Source organism: Callithrix jacchus, chromosome 3 (genome assembly GCF_049354715.1).
Source record: "Callithrix jacchus isolate 240 chromosome 3, calJac240_pri, whole genome shotgun sequence".
Lineage (NCBI taxonomy): Eukaryota > Metazoa > Chordata > Mammalia > Primates > Cebidae > Callithrix > Callithrix jacchus.
Genome location: NC_133504.1, coordinates 119,640,374 through 119,666,838, shown reverse-complemented (window position 1 = coordinate 119,666,838; position 26,465 = coordinate 119,640,374). Strand labels below are relative to the sequence as shown.

Sequence of the window (26,465 nt, the reverse complement as noted above, 5' to 3'; positions counted from 1 at the left end):
CACTGCCCAGTGAGAATGGCATTGACGTCAGTTCAGGAGCAGAGTCCTGGGAATCTCCTGATATGGGTATTAGCCTGTAGGTGCCAGGCTATGAGTGGGGCAGGATGCTTGGTGTGGGGCCAAGGCTGCAGCAGAGCACTGGCAGGCTTAGGGTAACAGCCATATCAAATCTGCATGGAAGTAGTTCAATACTTTAACCACCAGTACTCATGGACCAGGATGTCCTAGCTGAACAGTCGCTCTCTCTCTGTATAAAAGATTCTATGTTACACTTTATTAGGGGTTGGTGGCAGTGGAGATCTCAGTGGTGTAAAATCACTTCTGGTCCTTCAAAGCCAGCTGAGGCAGAGTGAATGTACTCAGAGAATGTCTCTGCAGTCTGATGGATCTTGTCCATTGGGCAGGAGATGGCCTGAAATGCATGGGGTCATCTGCATGAAGAACAGGTCTTTGTCTTACTCATCATTGTATCCCCAGTACTTGAAGCTATTTTAAGGCTCAACGATGAATGAATGACAACAACGGCTGTTTTGACATGTAGGTTTTATTATTCAGGTGTGGTGAGGCCAGCAGATAAGGAAACTGTTGCCATTGAAAAGTTTGCTACTCACAGCTCCCCAGAAGAAGGGGCACCTCATCGCCTGAAGGGCCACAAAGGGGAGCACCAGGGTTAGTCAGGAGGCAAAGGTGGATGTGGGGAACATGGGCAGGAGACTATTCTAGTGTCAGTAGAAAGGGATGGGTGAAGCAGGGTTAGGATTGGCTAGTTGGGATAATTACAGTGGTCTGTGAGGTATAGAGACTGTCTCTAATTGTCTAGTACCTGGCTCTGAGGCAGAATAGTAGGCTGGAATGTAAGAGTATGATAAGGGAGGTGGTGGCAGTGTGAGTTCTGGATCAGTTTGCATTTATTTGAAAGGTGTGCTCCCAAGAGAATCATTTACTATCTCTAGGAATATAGCCCCAGGAGGGTCAGTCTCTCCAAAATCTGCATTGTTTCAGATGTCAAAGAATAAAAAATATAGAACATAAAAAGGCATGATTAAAACAGTTAATACCCTTGAGAAGTCACGCAAATGTCACCTTTATCATTAAAAGTCTGATGAACACAAGCAGAGATGTTTTCTTTCTCTTTTCACCTGTGGGTACTTCTAATATAGCACTCAATGCTAATTATTGTAGCCAAGATTTATTAAGCCCCTGCTATGTGTCCAGCACTATGCTAAGAATTCACATGCATTAGGCCAATAAGTGTCCACAACACCCCATGCAGTATGTTCTGTTTCCATCCTTGCAGGAGCCTTGAGAAATGAGTTAATCAAAGTCACATAGAGCGATGATGTGATGCTCTTACTCTCTGTGCTGTACTCTATCTTTCATTCATTCTATTTCAGTAGCTTGCTTGTGTGTCTGTTGTCACAACTAGTTTGAGCAACTCAACATGTTGGGCAGTTCTCATCTGTGTATGTCCAGTCTTCATCACAAGAGTAGGCACTTTATAAACCTACGTGGAATCAATAAGTGAAGTTTCCACCAGCTTTTCTCTTTGATTTGAGCAACCCGATAAGCAGCAGAGTATCTAGTGATGGTGAGAGAGCTGTCTCCAGAGTAAGAACTGTTTTCTGGCTTCCTGTTTTTTATGACATTCTCTGAGAATGGGAATTTGGGAAGAAAGAAATACATTACTCTGCAAATGCTTATTTCTGTTTTGTGGGACTTGTGGTTTACTTAATCTGGGTTACACAAATGCTTGCTTTACAGGTGACTGCCTTTAGAGAGAAGTGTGTGAGATGTACGGCCTGTCCCTGGGAAAACCAAGTGAATGTACAGAACATACTCCAACCCGGGAAAGTTATTGGGAGAGATAGAGTTACTGTCTATGTCACATTGGGCTTTCCTGATTGTCTCCTTTGCTTAATCTTTCCCCCAGCTTGCCACCAGTCCTGTTTCAGATGTGCAGGGAAAAGCCCACATAACTGCACAGACTGTGGGCCTTCCCATGTGCTGTTGGATGGGCAGTGCCTCTCCCAGTGCCCAGATGGCTACTTTCACCAGGAAAGTAGTTGCACAGGTGAGTATGTAACGTGCTGGGGCACATTGCCTATGCCCATATTTTGTCTTCATAGCATAGACAGACACTGTAATTAGGAAACTTGTCATACCAGGGACTAAGATTCAACTGTAAATCCTTGTCTTGAACTTGCAGGTTCAAAGTATAGAGGGAGGGGAATAAATGAAATTTAGTTCTTCCAATAAGGAAGAATGGAAATAAAACATTAGAATCAGCTTTACCCTAGAGACTATAATATTTGAGTCAACTCTGAACTTGATCTGAATCAAGACAATGATCTGAATAAATACCTCTTGTCATGGACTAAATAATAACCTTTATTTCCTATAAGAACTAGAACTTAGTTCAGCATAACTCCTTGTTGCTATGCTCAGGTTGTGGGGATCCTATTGTCGCCCAAGCTGGAGTGCAGTGGTGTGATCACAGCTCACTGCAACCTTACCTCAGCTTCCTGGGCTCAAGCAATCATCCCACCTCAGCCTCATGAGTAGCTGAAACCATACGCATGTGCCACCATGTCTGGCCAATTTTTTATTTTTATTTGTAGAAAAAAGTGTTGCCCAGGTTAGATATGAACTCCTGGGCTCTAGTGATCCTCCCACCTTGGCCTCCCAAAGTGCTGAGATTACAGATGTGAGCTACTGCACCTAGCCTGTGGCTCTTTTTAAAAGTTTAAAGGTTTATGTTTCTGATTATTAAAGGGATATGTACTCATTGTAGGATTGAAAGTTCAGAATAGGAAAAATAAATGGGGATTGGGGATAAAGATCACTGAATATGCCACATTTTAGAAACAATAAGTCTTACCCTGGTAATAGATTCCTTTTGATGTACTTTTAATGCATGTTATTACATAATTGAGAACAAATTTGAGCTATGCTTTTTTATATTTTTTCAAAACATAAAGTCATAAATAATTTTCTGTGATAAAACTTATATGTACAGATATGTGTGTATATTTACCATTTTTCATGGCTGCATACTATTCCATTTCTTTTTTCTTTTTTTTTTAAGAGATGAATTCTTACTCTGTCACGCAGGCTGGAGTGCAGTAATGTGATCATAGCTCATTGCATCCTTGAACACCTGGGTTCTAGCGATCCTCCTACCTCACTAGAGCTGGAACTATAGACATACACCACCATGTGCACTAAATTGTTTAAAAATTCTTTTGTAGAGACAGGGTTTCAGTTTGTTCCCAGGCTTGTTCTGAACTCCTGGCCTCAAGCAATCCTCCCACTTCAGCATCCCAAAGTCCTGACTGCATTTCTTTTCTCAATGGAGAAAAGATTTGAAATTTGGCAACTTGGACACCTGAAGACACTAGGGAGATCTTTTACTTTCTCTCTCTTAATGAGGTACTGCTCTGGTTATCAATTGTTGCCTAATAAAGCACCCAAAATTTGTGGCTTAAGACAACAATTATGTTTCCCAGTTCTGAGGATTGCTGGGCAGCTCTTTCTTCAGGTCCTACAGGTGGGCTCTTCACTGACATGTTCATCACCTGGGTTGGTCAACAACTTCTTACCCTATGAGGCCTCTTCTCTAATTTACTTCCTCACAACATGGCAATCTCAGCTAGGCAGTCAGTTTTGTTTTTGTTTTTGTTTTTTGAGACGGAGTTTCGCTCGTGTGACCCAGGCTGGAGTGCAATGGTGCGATCTCATCTCACTGCAACCTCCGCCTCCTGGGTTCAGGCAATTCTCCTGCCTCAGCCTCCAGAGTAGCTGGGATTACAGGCACATGCCACCATGCCCAGCTAATTTTTTGTATTTTTAGTAGAGACGGGGTTTCACCATGTTAGCCAGGGTGGTCTCGATCTCTTGACCTCGTGATCCACCTGCCTCAGCTTCCCAAAGTGCTGGGATTACAGGCATAAGCCACAGCGCCCGGCAGCTAGTCAGTCTTTTTATGTGTCAGCTGTCTTCTCCTGGAATGAGTATTCCAAAAGACCTAAGCAGAAACTGCAAACTGCCTATCACCTAACCTGAGAAGCCTCACTGTCACTTCTGCTATACTCTGTTGGTCAAAGCAAGATAACCCGTATTTGAGTGGGTGAAGCAATAGCAAAAACCTCTCAGTAGGGGAATGGCTTATGTACACAGTAAGGGATAGATTTGATAATCTTTGTGATGGAGACAAGCTACTGGGTGCTAATACATTTGTATGGAATCAGGAATTTGGCACAGGTAACTGCACTTCCCAGCCCCACTTCCCCTGGCTATGGCAGAATAGAACAAAAGGAGACAGAAGTATTTGCTTCATTCTTTAACATGTCAGTCCAGTAAGTTTTTAAGAGCACCTTTACGTTTCAGTGACAGAGATTCTGAAAATACTGTTTGGGATTAGTACAGAATTTTGTTGGAATTGACAAAATACTAAAATTTAAGGACTTTATTACAGAGCTGTGTGGGAGGTTTTTTTTTTTTTTGTATGCACAGAAAAAAACCCATTCTATCATGATTTCTATTTTATTTCTAAAAATAGACTGTTGGGGCCAGCTGTTAGGAAAAAGCCCACTAATATGAAATTATATTACAAACATTTCTGGAGTCAGAAAACATAATAAATTTATGAAATATTTTAAAAATAAATTAATATATGTTAGATCCATCTAGTCTTAAATTTCAAAGAAGCAATTTAGAATGAACATAAATTTAGATGATTGAAGATCAATATTATTTTTGTTCTAGAACTTTTTGCCTTTTTCTAAGTGCCTTTTTCATCTCTGCAGTCCCCTGGTGAGGTGCTTTACTTTAAATACTCTGTCAAGCTCAGTGGGGGAATGTTCCTGGTTTCTTTGTCATTACAGTTGCCCTTGAAAGCTGTTTCTATCCTTAGGTACTTTCGTCTTAGCCCAGATAGTTTTCGTATGTATAAAATTGTTTAAGGGAGGAAAGTCTGGGTAACTCTCGCTCTTCTCTGTCCATGCTTCTGTCTGTTCAAAGCCAGCAGATGGATGGTACCATGAACAGCAGAGCACCCAGGTCACTGGAAATATTCTGGTAGGGAGGAAGAACTGGGTGTTGGAAATCATCCAGGGAACACTGTATCTTTTGGAGAGGTACTTTCAACATTGAAAGCCTCAGGAATGTAGAAGGGGTGAGAGTGCTATCCTTCTAATCAGTACTTCATTTTCTTGCCGGCTTTTTTTTTTTTTTTTAATAATGCCTTATCTTTTCTTGGCCTCTTGCCAGAATTGAGAGGCCGTTGACTTGATATCTGTGCCTTTGCTTCCCACCAGCCGCATGCCAGGAGGGCATTCATCAGTTCTTGCAAGATCTACCCAGCTCCAGCCCATTTCATACCCTCCTCTTGGGCTCAGACCTGCTTAGACCTCCTCGTTCTTGGCAGAGAAGTCCTTAAATCTGCTTCCAATTGCTTGCTCCTGCTGCTCCCTTGGCAGCATCAGTGCAGCTGCAGCTGCAGCCACCTTTGATTCTTTGCCATTCCTATCTTTATTGCTTACACCTTACCGTGACTCACTTAGTTTGTTTCAGTGTCATACCTTTGGTTAATTTGGTGGTTTTTCTGGAGAAGACATAGCTTTGACATAACTTTGTCTCTAAGTAATTGAACTTCAGAGGCAGCTCAAGATAACCTCCAGAAAGAGGACTTTTTCTGTCCTTTGTATTTTAATTAAATATTGCTGATAAAATAAGCATCCCAGTGGCGGCTTGAAGAGAGACCCTGGCTGGCCCCTGACTCTAGAGAGAAATTGCAGATCTTTTGCTGTGTATGGATTCCTCCCTTATCTGCTAGAAATTTCTGAGAAGTAAAATGTCCCCTTCTTCCTGTACCACTCATTCTTTGAGTCATGGTATGTTAGGGTCAGGGAGTCTTACCACTCATGTTTCTGCTCTGTGACTGTGATTTGAGCTTCCTTACTTACACAGATGGGGATGATCATGCTGTTCTCTCTGGAATGTGTGGCCGATCGCTCACATATGTATAGTTCGAGATTTTGTAATGTGTTCAAGGACAGTAATCCCCTTGACATCAGAAATGCAGTCTCTAGGTTAGGTCCAAGGGTGTGCCAGGCTTGCTCAGGAATCTTCTAAAGATGATTAGAGTTGGAGGTCTGCTCTTAATGTAATTTGTGGAGTGCATTAAATACTTCATACATATACATGCTGAGCTGCTAATTCCAATCCTGGTTTTCATTCCCCTGCCAGAGTGTCACCCAACCTGCAGGCAGTGTCGTGGGCCATTGGAGTCTGACTGCATCTCCTGTTACCCTCGTGTCTCTCTTACCAATGGGAACTGCAAGACCAGCTGCAGGGAAGAGCAATTCCTCAACCTCATGGGATACTGTGCTGGTGAGTGAAACTCCCGTGGACTCTTTGGAAATCACTAGGCAGCTGCTGGGGCTCATGATACCAGGCTTAAGGGGGCTCTTGTACTGTCCTTCATCCTCACATTATGAGCTCTTTAATAGAAGACATTTGTCTCGTGTCTGGAAACTCACGACACTGCTTCCCCTGGGGCAAATAGTTATGGATTTCAATGGAACATCTAATAATACTCTTGCAAATCCTGAAAATCTCAGACTCTCATATTAATGAAGAATGAAGTGATGATAATAGTACCTTTATATGCATTCAGAACTTCTTAAGATAGCAAAAAGTGTTCTGCAAACAAGTCACTCTAAGGCTTCCTTTCTCTTGTCTGCATTTTGTCCTGCTTTTTGCTGTGGGGAAGCTTTGCCAACAACTTCATACAAAAAATTTTAGAGAGATTAACTTTCTTTCTCTCTCTCTTTCTTTCTTCTTTCTCTTTCTTTCTTTTTCTCTCTCTCTCTCTTCTTTCTTTCCTTCTTTCTTTCTTTCTTTCTTTCTTTCTTTCTTTCTTTTTTTCTCTCTTTCTTTCTTTCCCTCTCTCTCTTTCTTTCTTTTGAAAGAAACCAAAGAAAGGAAAAAACTTAGGGAAGCAGTCGGAAAGAAAAGTAGATCAATTGCCTTAGGAGTTGGGATTTTTTTTTCTTCCTTATTTTAGAACTCAGATCTAAAAAAGAAAAAAATTAGGGAAGCAGCCTGAAATTTGAATAATGTTGAAACCAGACATTGTTTATGTTCCTCTATTCATTCAGACAACAAATGTGTATTTTTGAGTGCCTACTAATGGTCAAATACTCAGAATACAGAAACAGATGAAGGAGACAATGACTCTCCCACCAAACATCCTATACACTGGGGAGAATTTACTGAGTAATGGGTTATTGTATATTTTTTGACCCACTTCTTCAAACTGTGGGATAAACTTGCAGAGCTTTGCCTTTTAGCAGCTGTTGTCTCAGCTCTGAAGGGGTGAACTGGGGGCATTCTGGAATGCTACTGAGCAAATGGGAACGGTGAGAAAGCATGCTGAGGGGTTAACCTGGCCATCAGGCTTGTCCTGGGGCAGGAAGGAGGCATGGCCAGTTGTCTAGATCACAGTGTCCAGCAGGCATATTCAGTCTGGGATGAGGCTGACATCTCGCCTGTTCAATCTGTGGATTGAGGGTGGGCGGGGCACAGCAAGTCAGCGGCCATGCTCCCTGTGGCTGGTGGCACCATGGTCCAGATGAGCCATTCATTTTTGCACATGGCATTAAAGACTAGACATTTGGTATTAAGGTCTATATTCTAAGAAAACCAAATGGTCAAGCACAGGGCTCCAGCCCAGTATGCTGGATTCAGAGCAGAAGCCCAAGTGTAGAGACTGTGCAAACATTTTTAGGTCCAACAAAAAAGTGGAAATTCAGAGTCCAGGATGAAGACTAATCAGAATCCCTATCAGCTGCAGGATGTGTCTATAGATAGTGATGTCAGTTGTAGTCAGGACGGTCTTGGAAAGTGGGAAAAATGGGAGATAGTAGTGCCCACCCCCAAAAGAGAATCTGGGGATGGCAGGGGCTATTGCAGTTTGTATTTTGAGTTTAGCTGCTTATTATCACTTTAGGACCTGGAGGAGCTACTCCTCAGAATTAAATGGCTCCTTACATGGCTAAAGCGTACTGGTGGATATTTACTGAGAACCCACTGAGCACAAGGTGCTGAGCTGACATTTGAGGGGATACAGAGGTCTTCTAGGCTACTTAAGGAGGTGAACCAAAGGTACAAGTGTAGTTAACAAATGGTACAAAGCAATTTAAAGACAGTAACACCAGCTGGTAATAAGGGTGGTAGGAGTTCAAGGTAGGGAGAAGTAACAAGATATGAAGACATTATAGAGGAGCTGGAATGCAAAATACTTCCAGAAGAATAACTAGGATCCTGTGAGACAGAGGGAGGTCTGGTCTGGTGGGCTTTCTGAGCATGATTTCATCAGGAGACAGGCCCAGCAGGTATAGCACTGGGCTGTTCATGACTAGCTAGTCATCTAATCTGAGTGAAAATCATGGCTGATATTAAAGCATATTAGATAAAATGGTTGGGAAATTTAAATTTGAACCAGAATATAAAGAACCCAAAGTTTCAGGCCAAAACGTTTTGACCAGATCTTGTGAGCAATTGGGCCATGAGAGTTTTGGAGAGTCCTGTAACTTGACTAGGGGTATGTTAAGGCAGGAATCTGCAAGCTGCGTAGAGGATGGACTAGCACAAAGAGAGATTAGAGTCAGGGAGAAGAGTCAGAAGATAGGATCTGGATTACATCCTTCATGATGGCTTTTTTTATTTAAAATCTAACTCTGAATGTGGACCCTAAAAATTTTACGCTAGGGCATATTTTTAAAATACATGTTTTTATATAAGGAGATTGGAAAAATTTAATTTTTAATGAGCTCTGTTCTCTCTAATGTCCAGAGTGTTCTTTGATAGTAAATTAGGTGATTAGGAGTTGTATTAATTTTTTAAGGCTTATAGGGCTTAAGAATAAGAATCATGGGACTGAGCCACTCTGAAAGTCTCCAACCCTGGAAGATCAGATCCTACAAAAATAAGCTGGAAAGGAAAATCTTGGCTGTTCTGGGAATTAAGTGTATTAAGTAATGGTTTTAAATGAGGTAACCATTGTCTGGTGCTTAGAAATCCTTTGTTGATTAAAGACTGGGGTAATAGTATTTATTATAGAAAAGTTTGATCAGTAATTTTAGTTAGTGAACTTTCAGAGCACTGTGCTGACCCCAAAGTTTACTTTTCCACTAAATGTCTGACTTTTCTAAACACTTCCACTTCTCTCTGTAGCCTTGCAATGCATTCATGCATGTACGGATCCATCAAACATTTATAAAGCCCTTGCACCATCCAGGTGCTGTGCTGGGCTCTGGGGATGTAAAGATGAATCAGATATGGTCCTTGCATGCAAGAAATGTACACTTTAGTGAATGAAAATGTTAGTTTGCTAGGGCTGCCTTAACAAAATACCACAGACTGGATGACTCAAACAATGGAATTTATTTTCTCCAAGTTTTGGAGGCTAGAAGTCTAAGATGAAGGCACCCGCAGGGTTGGCTTTTTCGGAGGCTGCTCTCCTTAGATTGTAGATGGCGGCCCTCTTGCTGCCTCCTCTGTGTACATGCACTCCTGGTGTCTCTCTGCATGTCCTAATCTTCTATTCTTATAGCTATATTGGTCACATTGGATCAGGACCCATCCCTTAAGATCCTTATTTTTTTTTTGAGATGGAGTTTCACTGTTGTTACCCAGGCTGGAGTGCAGTGGCATGATCTCAGCTCACTGCAACCTCCGCCTTCTGGGTTCAAGCAATTCTCCTGCCTCAGTCTCCTGAGTAGCTGGGACTACAGGTGTGCACCACCATGCCCAGCTAATTTTTGTATTTTTAGTAGAGACAGGGTTTCACCATGTTGACCAGGATGGTCTCGATCTCTTGACCTCGTGATCCACCCACCTCGGCCTCCCAAAGTGCTGAGATTATAGGTGTGAGCCACCGCGCCCAGCCAAGATCCTTATTTTAACTTAATTACATTTTTAGAGGCTCTATATTCAACTACAGACATTCTGAGGTACTGGGGATAGACCCTCAACCTATGAATTTTGGGAGGGACTAATTAAGCTCATGACAGAAAGGGGTGTGTGTTTAGTATGATATTGCTGTGGAATTCCATGCACAGCACAGGATATGAGATGAGCCCATGGGACAGGACCGTGACCCACACTGGAGGGTGTATATGTGAGTGTGTGGAGTGGCTCTGAAAGCTTTCTGGAGGATGTTGCAACTGAGATGATTTTAAAGGTGAATGAGAATTAGAGTTTGGGGTTTGCAGGTAGAACATTTCAGAAAATGGGCCAAAGAGGATTATCTATTGAGACATCCATAAGGAGTTGAGTCCTATGGGACAGGTGGGACTTGCATTGAGTCAGGGGGCAGGACTGGTAATGATGACCTTGGTACACCTGTGGGGATCCCTTCAAGGTTCTGGGAAGTGTCACGATTGCATTTCTGTGAAGAGAAGCATCTGTGGAAGATAGCTTAGAAAAAAAGACTGAGGCAGAAAGTTCTTTAGGAGATAGCTACAGAAATCCAGATGAAAGAAATCCTTTAATGAAGACATTCCTGAGTGAATAAAGAGAAGGGGACATGATTTCACCAGGTATTAAGAGTATGTGAGGTTGATTCATCTGAGATTGCTGTTTTGTCTGCAAAAATGGTCCAAGTGGCAATTTCATATGATTTAACATAATAGAAGCAACAGAGGTTGGTGCTCCCTCAGCCCTGGGGGTGAGGGAGAAGGAACTTTGCACATAGTTTCCAGGTTTCTGGTCACAGAAATTCAGTGGATGAGAGTACCATTTATCAAGGGTAGGAATAGATCTAAGAGGCAGGAGGAAAACAGTGTACTTGAATTTGGCCAAGCTGAATTGGGGGTGACAGTTGAACATCCCAGAATGTCTTTCCAGGAGGAGGGGACAGGCTTCTTACTGTAGCTGCTAGGAGCTTGTCTCCTCTCTTAGTGTTGCTCTGAGCCTAAAGTCCTAGAATTTTTTTTAACTAAAGTATTGCCTTGGTTGGGTCATAGTTACCTCATAGAATGTTTAGGTGACTTTTATCTAAACTCAGGAAGGTGTTAGGAGAAACCATGTGATGACAGACAAAGCCAAAGATAATCTACCACTGTGCAGGGGCGTCAGTGGAATGTCCTCTCTGTGTCCTTGGGAAGTCCTAGCTTACAGGAAGTCCCGGAGAAGGGCCCTCTCTGCCTGCTCTTTTGTGTATGTCCGAGCACCTCCAGGGTGGTAGGGTTTCCTCTCAGGATGTATTCTCTATTTGACCCATAACTGAGATTATCATCGGTGACCTGTTTGAAAAAGAAAATTACATCAATCTAGCACACCGACAAAGTAAACCCATCCTGGGAGCAGGTCCAGTAACCTCAGTGTGTCTCACATACGGAGACGTCATATGTGTGGGGTTTCTTCCTCCAAGCTTATTAAAGCAAATATAAAGTATGTGAGATTTAGGCCAGAGCTGAAAGTTTTCAACAAAGATAAATGAACTGGGGTGAGAGGCAGCTGTGCATAATTGTGGATGACACAGTTATGTGCTAAGGAAAGCCAGGTTTTCTTTTTTCATAAATTAAAACAATTTTTTGTGCCCATATCTCAACAACATTAACAGAAAATTCCAAAGCCTGAGGTGCTTTTTTCTTTTCTCTTTCTCAGCTAAAAGCTTCTTCTTGTTCAAAGAATAGGGTAAGAATTAAAAGAAAACCAGATAAAAACCTGGCGGGTTTTTGTTCACCTGCAGATGCATTTTTTTAAAAACATGCTTTGAGTTTTGTGGACTGCCTGATGGGATGGCTATGTTTTTGAGTTCTTATGTAGAAAGAAGATAATATCAAGAGTAATATTGCAGAGGGGAAGACCTGAAAAATTAAAACAGTTGATTTTTTAGGATAGTAAAAGTCTGGGGGATTAAAAATGTGTTATTGTTTGTAAAGAAATTTTTTAATGCTGGTTCACTCTTTCTACAAATCTGTGTGAGAATGTAAGCAAAAGAAGACAAGTGTGAGTAAAGAAATATTATTTCAAGTATTTTCATACTGTATTCCTATTCCACAGAATTCAAATTCTAAGCATTGGTTAATAGGTATTACGTGCAAAACAAAAACAAAAACAAAAACAAAAAAATCCTCCTGGCCAGATAAATTTGGGATTGACTTGGTTACATAAAGGTAAGCAACTTTCTTTATTTCAAGATTTCTTAGAACCTTAAAAATGCATATTTGTGCTGTGAATCTTTAAGATGATGATGGCTGAACATCATTTCCTAAGCATTGAATGAAAGACCCCCTCCCTTTATTATAGCCTCTCACAGGGCTAGCCAGGTGTATGAAGAACAGTATTTGGGAAGTCCTGAACTAACTGATATGAATACTTTGAACAATTGGTTTGCACTCTCTAAAGGTAAAAGGAAATTATGAACCTGTACGCAGGTTGTAGACCAACTGACTTCCCTCCTCATTCCCTCCTTCTCACCTTCTCTCCCTTGCGCTCTTCCTACTTTCTTTTCTCTGTGGGCAGGCAGAGGGGTCACCCAAGGAGGTATGTGTTTTCCACCCTTTTGCCTGCTGAAGAGCATTGCTGTTAACATTTTTCTTCCACATCATAAATAAACACTTTTGAGTCCATTCCATGATTTTTCCCATTTATTGTCACCATTAGGGCCCTAAAAATGTGGTGAAAAAGTGAAATTGCTCAAATTTAAAGAGCAACACATCTTTATTTTGGAACAAGCTGATACAACTGCAGCACTGAATAATGGGGGAAAAGCCCAGTTCAAGTTGGATATAATTAAGAACCCGGGAGGGAGCCCTGTGCGAGCCAGGACACCAGCTCTCTGTCTCCCTCCAGATACAGTGACTGGAAACCAGAGAAGTGAGAGCCAGTTCTGTTTTAAAGCAGCTTCTATGGTGCGGGGGAGGTGGGTTGGCACCACCCTACATCTTGCTGTGGCTGCTTCTGCGGTTATAAATGGAAAGGAAGAAAAGAGGCATAAACTTTAAACATATAGCAGTTCTTGCCTTATTTTGATCACCAAATCCTACCCATCCATCCCTCAATGCCTGGCTCAGATTCCTTCCCCTCCAGGACCAGCTTCTTCTTGGCATCTCCCCTGTTAGAGTTTCTAGTATGCTGATTATTTCTACCACTTTACCTAGCACTTGGGCTTTGAGCAGCTCACGTTCTCTACGAGTGATCTTTTCGCGGGTATCTAATAATAGGTGCCGGTTCTGAGGGCTTATCATGTGAAAAGTGCTGTGCTAATTGCTTTGAATGCATTTTGCCATTTAACATTCACAACAATCCTCCAAGGTACGTACTAATTTTATCCCCATTTTTACATATAAGGAAACTGAAACTGGCTAAGAGAGGTTAAGTACTGACTCCACTTGATAAAAGTCAAGAATGATTGAGCCAAGATTGGAACCCAGAGAACGTGATTCCAGAGTCCACATACTTAACCATTTTGTACTCCATGGTGCAAGTACAATTGCTTGCTCACAATCGGGGCTGAAGAATGAATTTTTTTTTTTTGGTTGGTGAATTAAAAAGTGGATTATTGGGAGGCCGAGGCGGGTGGATCACGAGGTCAAGAGATCGAGACCATCCTGATCAACATGGTGAAACCCTGTCTCTACTCAAAATACAAAAAATTAGCTGGGCATGGTGGCGCGTGCCTGTAATCCCAGCTACTCAGGAGGCTGAGGCAGGAGAATTGCCTGAACCCAGGAGGCGGAGGTTGCGGTGAGCCGAGATCGCACCATTGCACTCCAGCCTGGGTAACAAGAGCAAAACTCCGTCTCAAAAAAAGGAAAAAGTGGATTAGTAGGTGGTTTAGTTGATTGGTGGATTAAAGGTCACCATGTTAAATAGGGCTGGAGAGGCATTGCTGGGAAACATTGCAAAAACTTGCTAGTCTGTTTTAAATGCTAAGGAAGCTGATTTAGACTGCCATGTGTACCTGCATTCCCATTGTATTTGATCCTTACTAAATGAATAAACTTCAAAGAAAAACATTAATGTATACTAAATTTTAATAATTTATATCACTCCACATTTACTTTTATCTTTTTCAGTATATACATGTGTGTATTTTTTCAGTTGTAGTGAACAGCTACTGCATTTCTTTGTTCTGTTCTCTAAAACATCACTTTAAATGACATATGTTAGCAAATATTGGAAGAGTCCACATAATTGTCATTTTTAATGCTAAGTCATATTCCGTTGTGTTTGGGTAACTTAATTTTGTCATTTTCATGTTGTGAAACTGGGCTGAAAAAGCAGGAGATAGATTTACTGGTTGGTCCGTGGCAAGTTAAATATGGTTTCTAAGGCTACAGCTGTGACTAGATATGAGTTTCATGTCATTATTAATAGTAGTAATGGTGTGTTTATGAAGTTTTATAATTTTCAAAGCATTTTCTCATGGATCTTCCCCTTTAATCATACCCAGAAACCCCCCCTGCCGAATTGGAAATACTAGTAATTCCCATTTTGTTGACTGGTGAATTAAGACTCAGTACAGTGCCAAGCTAGTACTTGGATGGTCCTCAAGAACTGTTGGGTAGAATTAAGGACTTGAATCAGCTGTCCTCATGTCTAATTCTCTTCTAATGCCTCATATGATAATTATGACAAGGATCTTCCTTCTTCGTGTGAGTCATATTTTGGTTCTTATTTTTTCTTTTGCACCTTCCTCTGTATTCCAACTAGTCCTGTTCTTCTATCTCTATATTTTTTCAATTTGCTTGTGTCTTCTATTTTTTTTAACACTTGCTTCTTTATTTTTCTTATCTTCTTTTTTTGTATTGCACTTTCTTTTCTTATTTCTCATCATGCCACCCTATCTCCTATTGCTTCAACTATGAATTGCATATCTACCCTCTGTACAGAACTTTCATTGATTGTCTCTTCCTCGTTCTCCCAGATTTTGTTTTATTAAGAGATCAATCTGTCTGGAAAGGGATGATTGAGTATTTCAAGGCATTTATTGTTTTTTTGAGTGTTTCCTTTCAAGAAAAAAGAACATGACTTATGCTTAAATTGAGTCCTTCCTAAATTAAAAAAGAAAAAAATCTTGTATTTTCTCCTTCATGTGACTTTTATTAAACAATACATTACCTAGCTTTCATAATGACAGAAGGACCTTACTTGTAAGCTTCCAACTTCTAAAAGCTCCCAACGAACTCAGGATTGCTGTTGCTTCCTAATAACTATAGGACAGGGCCTGAATTGCAAAGATGGCTTTTGAGGGTGTATGTTAAAAGAACACAGCTGGATTGAGACTTACAGGTTATCTTCTTCAGTACTAAAGGTAGCATATACCTGTACTTAGGCTACATATTCCTGCTTTTACACACCTGTGAATTTCTGTGTCTTACTTTAATAGGCAAAACCAGTGAATTGGTTGCAAACATGAGCATCAGCATCAATATCAATTCTGATTGGGCCCACTACAGATAAAGAATCATAACTCATGTTTATTGAACACTCATTGTGTGCCAGCTCATCACATATATTATGTCATTTAATTCTGGCTGCAATCACAGGAAGTTGGTACTCTGATTAGTACCATCTGCATTTTACAGGCCAAGATAAGATTAGAGATGAGATTAGAGACGTTAACACATTTACCCAAAGTGTCACAGCTAGCAAGCTCTGGAACTGGGCTTTGAATCCAAAGAATGCCACTTCAAAAGGCACATATGTGATCACTGTATCATCAGCCTTCATCAGTGATCAAGTTTCCATAAGACCCTCTCTGCTTCTCAACATTATTTTATTCACTTCTTTTTGATGCTCTATGGTTTTGACCCTCATGGTCTTCTCATGCACTCCCTACACTCTCTCTGCTTCCCGACATCATTTAATTCACTTCTCCTCGATGCTCTGTGCATCATGGTCTCATGGCCTTCCAACACACTCCCTAAACTCTCTCTTCACTCTCTGTCTACAACTCTGTTTTCTTTTTTGTTTAGAAGATTTATATTATCTGATAACATAAAACAAAGAAACCTCATCTTTTCTTCTCAAATGTCTGTCTCTTCTACTTACCTCTTTTTTCTTCCTTTGAGAAAGGAGCTCCCTCATTCTGCCCCAGGGAGCTCCTCCCGCTGTGTCCCAGAGTCCATCTGCCCATCACGTTCCTGAGCTGATCTCTTCAGTCAGGTATTTCCTCTTCTGCTTACACATTCATCTCCCTCCTTCTCTCTTCATTTTTCCTGCTCCTCTCCCCTATCTTCTTTCCTCCAGGGCCCTTGCATCTTTCACAGTTTGAATCTTCATTTCTATTTTCTCCTTAGATTTCATCCCAAGTGCATGTGATAATCCCTTCCCGATCCTCATTTCTCTCTTCCTGCTGGATATCCAGTCACAGGAAAACTCCAAAGAAAACACTTCATCTTCATCCTTCCCACCTCCACAGTGCTTTTCTTCCTTCTCCTTACTTCCTTGTCCACCCACTACTGATTTTTCAATTGGCACAACCCAGAACCATTGAGTTACCTTTTCTTCTTAACGACCCCTCTTTTATATTGGAATCACTGCCATATCTCATAGATTCTATGTGTAAACTGTTTAAGGATATATTCCTTTTTTTCTGTTTCTGCTGCAAAAACCCCAAACTCTTCTTTCTCAGATGACAGCTTCATTTTTCTCTTTCTGCTAGAGGCTCTGCCTCATTGAAGCTCTCCTAGTCCTTCCCAAGAGGAGGAGGAGAACTTTTCTTGAATATCAGATTTGGTTTACAAAACACTCTTTGACACTCAAAACTTGTTGATGCCTTCCCATTGCCTATTGCATTAGCTGTAAATCCTTCACCCTGATTTTCAAGGTCCCTGCTTTCCTTGGTTCCCAAGTGAACATAGAGAGCTCCAGCCATGCTGGTTCTCTTCACATGCCACACTGCTCCTCTCCTGTGTGTGCTGTTATGTATTCTTCCCTTCTAACAAGGATGTTCTCAGCTGGCACCATCTGCAAACATCAAATAAGCATTCAGGTTCAAGTTCCTCTTATTCACTTCGGATAAAATATTCCCTGATTCTTCTTTGACACCTGTTGCATTTTGGATGTGTTTTTTGGTCGTCCCTTCGTAAGTATTTGAGAGACGGTTTCAAGTCTGATTCAATCCCGTAGTACCTTCCACAGTGCCTCATACTCAGCTGACTTGCCGTAAATGTTAATTGAAGTAAACTGTTTTCTTTGGAGGGCAGTGGCGCGACCCCCGCTCATTGCAATGTCTGCCTCCAGATTCAAGTGATTCTCCTGCCTCGGCCTTCCGAGTAGCTGGGACTACAGGTGCACACCACCACACCAGGCTATTTTTGCATTTTAGTAAAGACAGGGTTTCACCATGTTGATGAGGATGGTCTCCATCTCTTGACCTCGTGATCTGCTTATCTTGGCCTCCTAAAGGGCTGGGATTACAGGCGTGAGCCACCGCACCTGGCCATGAACTGTTTTCTATTTTGGAGCTAAACCAAGTAAAACATAAATTGGATACAAAGCTTGAAGAAATATGGTAAGAGTGGTGCTCACGATACCTTGTTGGCAGTGCAAGGTGGCACCAAAACCTAGAGCTTTTCTTTCAAATTTGACACTGCCAGTCGCCACCTCCCTTTACTGTCCCCTCTTCAAGCTGTTTCCTTGGCTCCTACAGCAGCCCTCCCAGCACATTGGTGAATTTGTCAACATTGGGCAGAAGTCACTGCCCTATAACATGAAGTTCATTCTGTTGTGTTTTATTTGGTTAGTTTTTTTCAGAGTAAAACAATAGCCACAGACACTGAAGAAAGAAGTCTCATTTGGTTGGTTGGTTTTGTTTTGTTTTGTAACTTTTGCACTAATTCAAAGCCTCTAAAAAGAATACATGATTTCTAAGAGCTTATGGGTGGCCTAAGCACTAACTAATGATCACAAGGAAAATAGATAGGATTCTTTTTCTTCTGCCATGTGTATGTTATTTTCTGGATTCTTGCCATACTTATCTCACAAGCAGAAACCCATCAGTTTTAAAAAGTGGCATTAGAATTCAAATTCTATGCCCTTTAAAGGCCCTGAGTTTTGGCATGAAATCATTTCTTTTTCACCTGACAGAGAACAGCTATGAATGCTGATTATTTTAACCACTTCCAAATGCACTTAATGTGGTTGCATTAAGAACCTAATCGACTGACAGGACATTATTAAAAATCTCACTGTGTATCTAAATTTGTCTTTATAGGTCATTATTTATCAACTAAGGAGTCACTGCTCCATAAAACCAACATCCAAAGCCATTGTGTCAACAGTACACATTTACTTTAATATCTTCAAGCTTTTTTGATTTTGCTCCAATGACATGAAATAAATTATCTCACTGCCATGTGCTTCTATCCATCATGGTTGTGGGTAATCCTCACTGATCCTTGAAGCAGAGCCTTTGTGATTTGAAGAAAGCATCACATACTGATGACCACATGCAATTTCCTCACAGCTGCAGGGTGACATATTAGAGGATTCCACAGCTGCTGAGTCAAAATATTAATTTTTTATCTGTTTAAATTTCTGGCATGTATACATGTTGTGCATATTTAGAAAACAAATGGAATATTCTGCTTGCTTAAAAACGACAAAATGTATTTATTTCAGCTGGAGCTAGTACTCCATTTTTAGGCTACCTTGTAGCATATTTATTAATTTGCTTGTTTACAGTTCTAATTCACTGCATTTGTTAGCCAGGAGGTACATCTACAAACAACTGGAATTCCATCTGTCCTCCCCCACCCACCCCCACGCACTTATTATACATCAGTAACTGAAACAGGCTAAGCATAAATGTATTCTGGGCCTCTCTTCTTTCCTTGTGACTCTTAATGAGTCTTATATTTAAAGACTCTTTACTGTAATTGTAATAGTGACAAACAAGAATTTACTTGCTGAGTAGTAGTGGGAGAAATCTGCGAGACAGGCTCCAGAATAGGCACTGTTTTTAAGCAATTAACGAATGCATGCTCCCTATTTAAACATATTTGAGGTCAGCCTCCCTTTTCTTGATTACAGGCAGGAAGGTCAGGTGCAGATACCTTGCTGCACAGATGGGGCTTTTTGGATGGAACATTAATCCTTGCAGAAGCTGCTAGAGTGGTGGGTTGGAAATTCAATTCCCTTATTTTAGTAACTGCAGTCTGGTGCAAGTTAAGCAGTGACAGTATACACTTCCTCTAGTGTATCCTGTGAAATTGTTCTCAATATCACCTGTGGGCAGGAACAGGCATGGAAGGCATACTGGAGTATTTTAGGGGGAATTCATCCTGGAATTTGTTGGTCTCTCTGAGGATGCTGCCATTTTAAGGACATAGTTTCTGAGAGATGTGCTCCTATGGTGTGGGCCCATTAAAGATCTGAATTAAAGGGTTCATCAGACAGTCACCACCAAATGAGAAGAATTCAAGAGTTCCCTCCATATCAGATTAGTTTGTAGAAAATATGCCCATGGACTTTATTGTGAATAAAGTGACTGGTGTACAGTTTATTGGGTCACATAGTTACTTCTGACGGTGCCTGGAGGTGGGGTTCATACCACCTCTTAATTATGTTTAGATTGTATAATTAATACATTTGGCTGGCCGCAGGGGTAGTTCTCCCTCTTTATTCTCTCTAGTTATAACTGACAAGGCAGTTGGAAATTGTCACACATGCAGCCAAGGAGTGACCTTTTTTTCCTGGCCTGAAGTGGACTTTGAAAACCAGGTAATGCAACCCATATTGATGTTTTTCATGGGCCTCTAAATTCTCCATAATTTCCTAGTATTTTTACTCCAATATTTTTTTTCCCTCTAATAGCTGTGTAGGAGCTACCTACTAGGTATCATTGATTTGGCCAAATTCCACTTTGTTTTCCTTTTAAAAGGAGTTTTGAGAACTGACTGTGAGTGAAAAGGTCTTCCCCATGCATGCAAAGACAAACCAAGTGTGTTTTTTTCTTCCTTCTCAAGTATCTCCATTCCTGGTCATAATAGTTTTCATGAATTTGCATAATAATATTCTTAATATGCCTACTCTGGCATATCTAGCCCCTTGAAACCAAGCAGAGGGATGTTTTTGACAGAAAAGGGGCTTCTGCTGATGTAATGGAGGGGAGGAGGGGAGGGAACAGTAAGGAGCCTGCTTTCCTTCCCCAGCGAGGGTTTTATGGCAAGATCCAGCCATGTTGAACTTTTCTCGGTTCCTTGAAGGCATCCTGTTCTGTTGAACTGCTGGGTTGCCTAAGCTTCCCTCCTCTTGGAACCCTTTCCAAACATTCTCCCCCTGCCCTGCTCCTCTTTCAGCTAACTGCTACCAGTGTTCTTGTCTCAGCCTCCTCTGGGAGGTCTTCCCTGCCCCTGGACTGATTTGGTACCCCTGTTATGTACTTTCATGGCAACCTGTCATTATCCCTGCAGTATTCTACAGGATGCTTGTAATAGTCTCATGCCCTCCTGCACCTCAGTGTCCACTGTGTTTTCATGTTGCTCAGCACGCTGTGTCCCCATGACAAAACTTGGGAGACGGCCCTCTTCAAGGCAAGAAACATAGCCCAAGCCCACTGTACCATTGGGACGCTTGAACATTCTATTGGGTTACTTCCAACCTGTTCCATAAGAGGAGCAGGCAGGAGCAAAGGGAATGGTCTCTCTGCATTTTCTTCCTCTTCAGCTTGAAGGTTTGTTAGGTTGGGGTAAGGATTTGGAAAGTGTAGGGGATGTGTTGATGGGCAAGGGCCTGGCTCTGTTAGTTCTAATGCACATTCAAGAACTTTTTTGGCTAGGTGAGGTGGCTCATACCTATAATCCCTGCACTTTGGGAAGCGAAGGAGGGAAGATTGCTAGAGGCCAGGAGTTTGACACCAGCCTGGGCGATGTAGTGAGACTCCTGTATATATGAAAAATAAAAGAATTAGGGGGGCCTGGTGGTTTACACCTATAGGTCCAGCTACTCAAGAGACTGAAGTAGGAGGATCCTGGAGCCCTGAGTTTGAGGTTTCAGTAAGCTATAATTTTTGCCACTGGACTCCAGTGTGGGCAACTGAGGGATACCCTGTCTTAAAAAAACAATTTTTTTTTCTTTCTATCTCCTGTGCCCTGGGTATAAGTATAGTCCCTTTGTAGGTCTGATTTTGATAACTTTGGGAACACATGATGACCCAGTGTTTCCTGGTCCAATGGGGAACGGTAGCAGTGGATGAGAAAGGAACTCACTGATTGATACCTCAGTTTATTATTAGGTTATGCATATTAAGTACTCAATTAAAATGATATATCCAAAGTCATTTTTCCGTACCATGCTGAAAGTTGTAGGAGTACAGAAGCCATTTGAATGTTTTTGTTGTTTCAATGAAAAAAAATTTTTTAATAGTCAACCTCACTTATAATAAAAGAAATACAAAATAAAACAGTGACTAACCCCAATTTTCACCAACCAAATTAGACAAGATTGGTTTACTATTTTTAAATCTCTTAGTACTGGCAAAATTATGATGAAACAGTCTTGGAAATGGCTCTTGAAGTACAAATTGATAGAAACTTTCTTGAATGAAATTTATAATATCAATTAAGAATTTTACATTTTTTCATGCCTGCAGTAGTTAAAAGTGTATGCTCTGGACTTTGTATGCGATATGTGTAAGCAAATGACTTAAGCTGTCAGAGCCTCAGTTTCCTCACTTATAAAATGGGATAATAACATTGCCTACTTTTTCTCTTCAAATGAAATTATGTGTTTATAATAATTAATACTTTGCCCAATGTATACTCAGAGCTCAATAAATGTAAACTATAAAATAATATGAATTGTACCCTTTTGACATTGTCCTTTAGGAAATAATCTGAGATGCAGACAAAGATTTGTGCACAAAAATGTTATAGCCTTAGTTATAAAAGTGAAGACAAATTGTAAGTAAATGTTCAAACCATGAGAAAAATGCAGTTTTTTGTTTGCTTAATTAGTACTGGAATATGAAGCTGCTAAAAATGATGTTTACAGAGTCCCTAATGACATGTGGGAATACTGAGGATATTGAGTAAAAAAGGCACTATAATGCCCACATTTAATATAATCTAATCTATGTAAACATCTCTATATGTAAAATTGTATAGAAAAAGAACTAAAAGAAGAAATGTCAATGTTAGCAGTCATTGACCCTAAAAAACCATGCTTAGGGTGATTTTTATGCTCATTTATACTCTGTAAAAATATTTTCATGTTTTCTCTCCCATGGTTTACTTTGTAGTCAGAAAAATAAAACCTCTAGATTCCTCTCTGAACCTGCTCAGCCCTTCTGTGTACAGCAGCCCCAGGCTTGTACCTGAAGCCTGCTCGCAGGTGGTGCCCTGTGGGACCGGCTACTTGTAGCCTGTCTTGCCTGAGTTTTGTAGTCTGCGCTAGGGAACTATACTTTTCTAGTTGTAAGACAGACATTGATATTAATCCTCAAGCACTTGTTGCTCTGATTTCTGGCTTCTTTCTCTGCAGATCATTACTTATTTTGAGGTCTCCCAAGAAACTCTCTCCTACAAAGAGATTTTGACTTCAAGCCTCTGAAGACAAAAGTGTTTCCTAGGTTTTAGGGATTTATTATTCTTTTCAGCTTGATTTAATAAAAATCAGCCAACCAACCCTGAGAACCTAATTATATAATTGGTCTTCTGTGGGGGGCTTCCATATGACGGAGCTGGGAAGGAAAGTTTGCATGAGTGAATTAACATGGGTGCCACTCATGTTGTTACTTTGGAATGAGTCTGTTCATAGGATTGGGTGTTCAGCATGACTTTTGAAACCATAGAATGAATATAGGTAGTGAACAAAAAAAGTCAGAGAATTCAATTTTCCACACTCGAGTGTTTATAATCTCCTGTGTGAGGCAGAACTATAAACTAACTTGGATAAATGTGATGCATTGGGCAACTTGGAGCTGATCGTTTTCTATTTTCAGGTGTCATGTCCTGATTTCTCCTTTGACTCTGCAATATATGCATCATGCAATATATGTTTGGGGACTGATCTGATGCTTTCTTATAGCTTAACATGGAACTGTGGAAGGAAGCAGAGAGAGGCCCTGAGTAATTTCAGAGTCTCTCCAGATCTTGAGACCTTTCCATTGACTTCTGGCATTTATGTACCCAAATCTGCCAAACAGCCATGTCTGGTTTAAGACCTTCAGAGACTTGATTAGGAGGATAGAAAAAGTTAAAGGCTCTGAGGAACCCCTACATTTATAGGTCGGTTGGAGGTGGCTTATAAATACAGGGGTTCCTCATAGCCTTTAACTTTTAGGCACAGAAAGAGAACCCAGCCAAGAAGGGCACTTGTGTGACTCATGCTGAAAGGAGGGAGTTTTGAGGAGGAGGGCTGGTTAGCAGTGCCTTGTGTTGCAGAGATTTCTGGTAGGATAAGGAATTAGAGGAGGCCATTAGATATGGTCCCTAAGAGACCATCAGAGAACTTTTCAAGAGCAATACCACAGTAAAATGTGTTGAAGACAGATTACCATTAAATGAGGAGTTAGAGAGGCAAGGAAGTTGGATGGTGAAGGGATGGCAAGAGATGAGTTATTTGTAGATAAATGTTTTTAGGACAGTAGGCGGTGGAGAGCATGTTTGGAAGTTGAGGTTGAGGAAAGAGTGAAGAGAGATAGAGGAAAGCAGATGGAATAATACTGAAAATCAGCCATTTTATCCTGGGAGAAGGGAGGAAATGAAATAAAAATGGCAATACATAGATGTTTTGAGATTGAAAGAAATGAATCCAGGATGCTCTGCTTAATGATGTAGATGAGATCAGCTGGGAAGACATGAATGGGTGGGCAGAGTGGCGTGGTGACTTGAGAAGAGTAATAAGGGTTTAAAAGCACTGCTGGGTGATGTGGAAGGAACGTCCATAACCTGCTCCAGATTCCTTTAGAATAATTAACACACGTTACACTCCTTATTTAAACAGAGATCCAAAGATCAGATAAATCCATAAATACTTATTTGTTGTACCTACAAAATACTGCAGGGGTCTGCTGACATTTTCTTGAAGGCCTCCCCTGGGTGATTATTCTTTTATGTTTCTCTAATTGCATGCTAGAGAAAGCATCTGTTAGATGCAACTACTCTTTAGACCACTGAACACCTGCAGATCTTGTTGATGCGTGCCCAAGTTCAGAAAGCTCTGGAAGAAATTGCTTTAAAGAGGAGAGGCCCTGGCTTTTCAAATAATGGAGGCTTGAGTCTGTAGTGTTTCCTAGGTTTCCAGTCCTAACATTTACCCATTTGTTAAGGTAATCATAAAGCACTAACACCTTCATTTGCTCTTGTAACTTTTGAAATTTTAAAAATTTCCCTTTGCGCAGCTGAGATTGTGCTCCTGGCACCGTGAGGAAGGCACAGAGAAGAGAGAACAAAGTGCTTGGCATCATGTGGAAACCATACACCTGGGGAAAGTAGCCTCCGTCTCATATTTACCTCAATTCGGTCCTAATTTTTTCCTTTGTAATTTACTGGAGGACTGAAATGAGGATTAAATTGGCTCTCAGGATATCATGAATTGTTCCTCGTATTGGCCAAAGGCTGCTTGTAATTTGTAACTCCCAATGTTCAGAAAAAGGTTGAGGACTGTTAGTTTGTATGCTGCCAGAAGAATCAGCATTTCTGAGGCAGACTTTCTTGGCTTAACTTCTGGGATGGCTATGAAGGTCCTCTGAAGCATTCTCATGTGGATGAGTGGGCACTGGACATGGAAGGGAGATGTGCTTCATGTATGGGGAACACATCCAGATGACCAACAATTAGGAAAGTATCACCAACAGTGTACAGAGACCTGTTTTAAGAGATTTTAGGGGCAGGCAATCTGTTTCACTAACATGGATTTTTCTAAAAATCACATCTCTACTACAGCCTTGAGATGAAACAAGGTATTTTGGGGCCATGGGTGGTGCATTAACAAGTACAAACAAGTGCTTTGAATCCTACAGGGGAACATGGAACGGCCACATAACTAGAACTCTTTCTTCTATTTTCTTTTTTCTAGATCTTACTCCCTTTTAATTTTAGGTGGGTAAATTGAGATTTGTGGGGTTTCTCCTGCCTTTGGGGTAAAGGATGATAAATGGGACTTAAAGGGTAATTACCACTTAAAAGCAGGAAGTTTTCACCTACAAAGGAAGCTGAACACAATCAAGTTCTTTATTAAAGGATGACCATTATATGAGTGAGAACAAGAGACAGTGTTGTCTGGACAAAATAATTTGTTTTATATCTTTAATCCCAACTGGTATTACAGAGCTACTATGTACTATGTATACATAAAAATGACTTTTCAACTCACAACTCTTCTCATAACTTTATCTCTTGTTAAAGATTAAAGTTTTCCAGCAACTCAATCCAATTATTTACTAACCCCAGTCCATTCATACTGAAGGCTGAGACTGGCATACAGACTCCAGAAGGCCAAACCTGTGAGAAGGAGTCTTGCGGAGGGCTTAGGAACCCTGTTGATGCAGGATTTTTATCAGATCCTCTGCTGGACTCACAGCAGTGGTGCGTCATCTGCTCAGCTTGCTGTGCTTGACTCCTTGTGGGAGAGAGCATGTGAGTTAGTGAATGCAAGACCCGGCTGGCCACTCTGGGCTCTGACAGAGGAGCAAGCTCCATGTGAGGCCTGCAGCCAAACAAGGCAGGTTGCCTCAGGGGAAACATGGTAGCAGCCAGGTGAGGGTGCCCATGACCCTGAAGCCCCAGAATGGGTGTTAGAGTGCTCTTATATTTTCCCTGTCTGCAGTCTGACAGATGGTGATGTGTTAGCAGCTCAGTTGGCCTCATGCCTTGTTGCCTGGGTCAGCTGCCCTCTGCTGGTGAGGGCAAAGGGCTGGTGTGATACCCTTTGCTGGGTACCAGCACTTGGTGGGTCCCAAGCTCTTGTCCAGTGCCCACAAAAAATGAGGTCACACAGACAATTCAATGATGGTGAAAGTGGAGAATTTTACTGAGTGATGAAAACATTTCTCAGCAGAGAGTGGAGCTAGAGAGGAGACAAGAAGGACAGGTTGTCTTCCTCCAAAATCAGGTTGTCTCTTCCCCAGAGTCAGGCTATCTTCCCTCTACTGACTGAGTCTGGGGTCTGTATAGGTACAGAATGGGGGTGGGGCAGGCCATAGGTAGTTTTGGAAAAGGCAACATTCAATTGGTAGAAAGGCATGATTCAAAAGAAGCAGTTGGCAGAAGGTGGGCAAACAGGAATAGAAATTCATTCTTTTAACTTTGCACCATGTGTTTCAGGCTTTTTTTTTTTTTTTTAATGGTGATGGTGGGGTTTCACCAGGGACCCACCCCTGTCTTCCTAGAATTTCTCTGCCTCCTGCCTCTATTACTGTGAAGGAAGGGGGTGGGTGAAGCTGTTGTACTCCAGTCTCAGACCCCCAGGGGAGATGTTGATAGTATCGATCTTACTGCTTC

General features: G+C 41.2%; 1 protein-coding gene across 4 annotated transcripts in view; it reads left to right on the top strand.

Moving 5' to 3' along the window:
* The window catches only part of FRAS1 (Fraser extracellular matrix complex subunit 1), a 470,538-nt gene that overhangs the window by 252,216 nt on the left and 191,857 nt on the right, over positions 1-26,465 (top strand). For all 4 annotated transcript variants that reach the window (XM_035293463.3, XM_002745679.6, XM_078367938.1 and 1 more), the window contains 2 exons: positions 1,931-2,071; positions 6,247-6,390. In XM_035293463.3, coding sequence (XP_035149354.3) covers positions 1,931-2,071; positions 6,247-6,390 — 285 coding nt within the window. The remainder of the gene's footprint in view (positions 1-1,930; positions 2,072-6,246; positions 6,391-26,465) is intronic.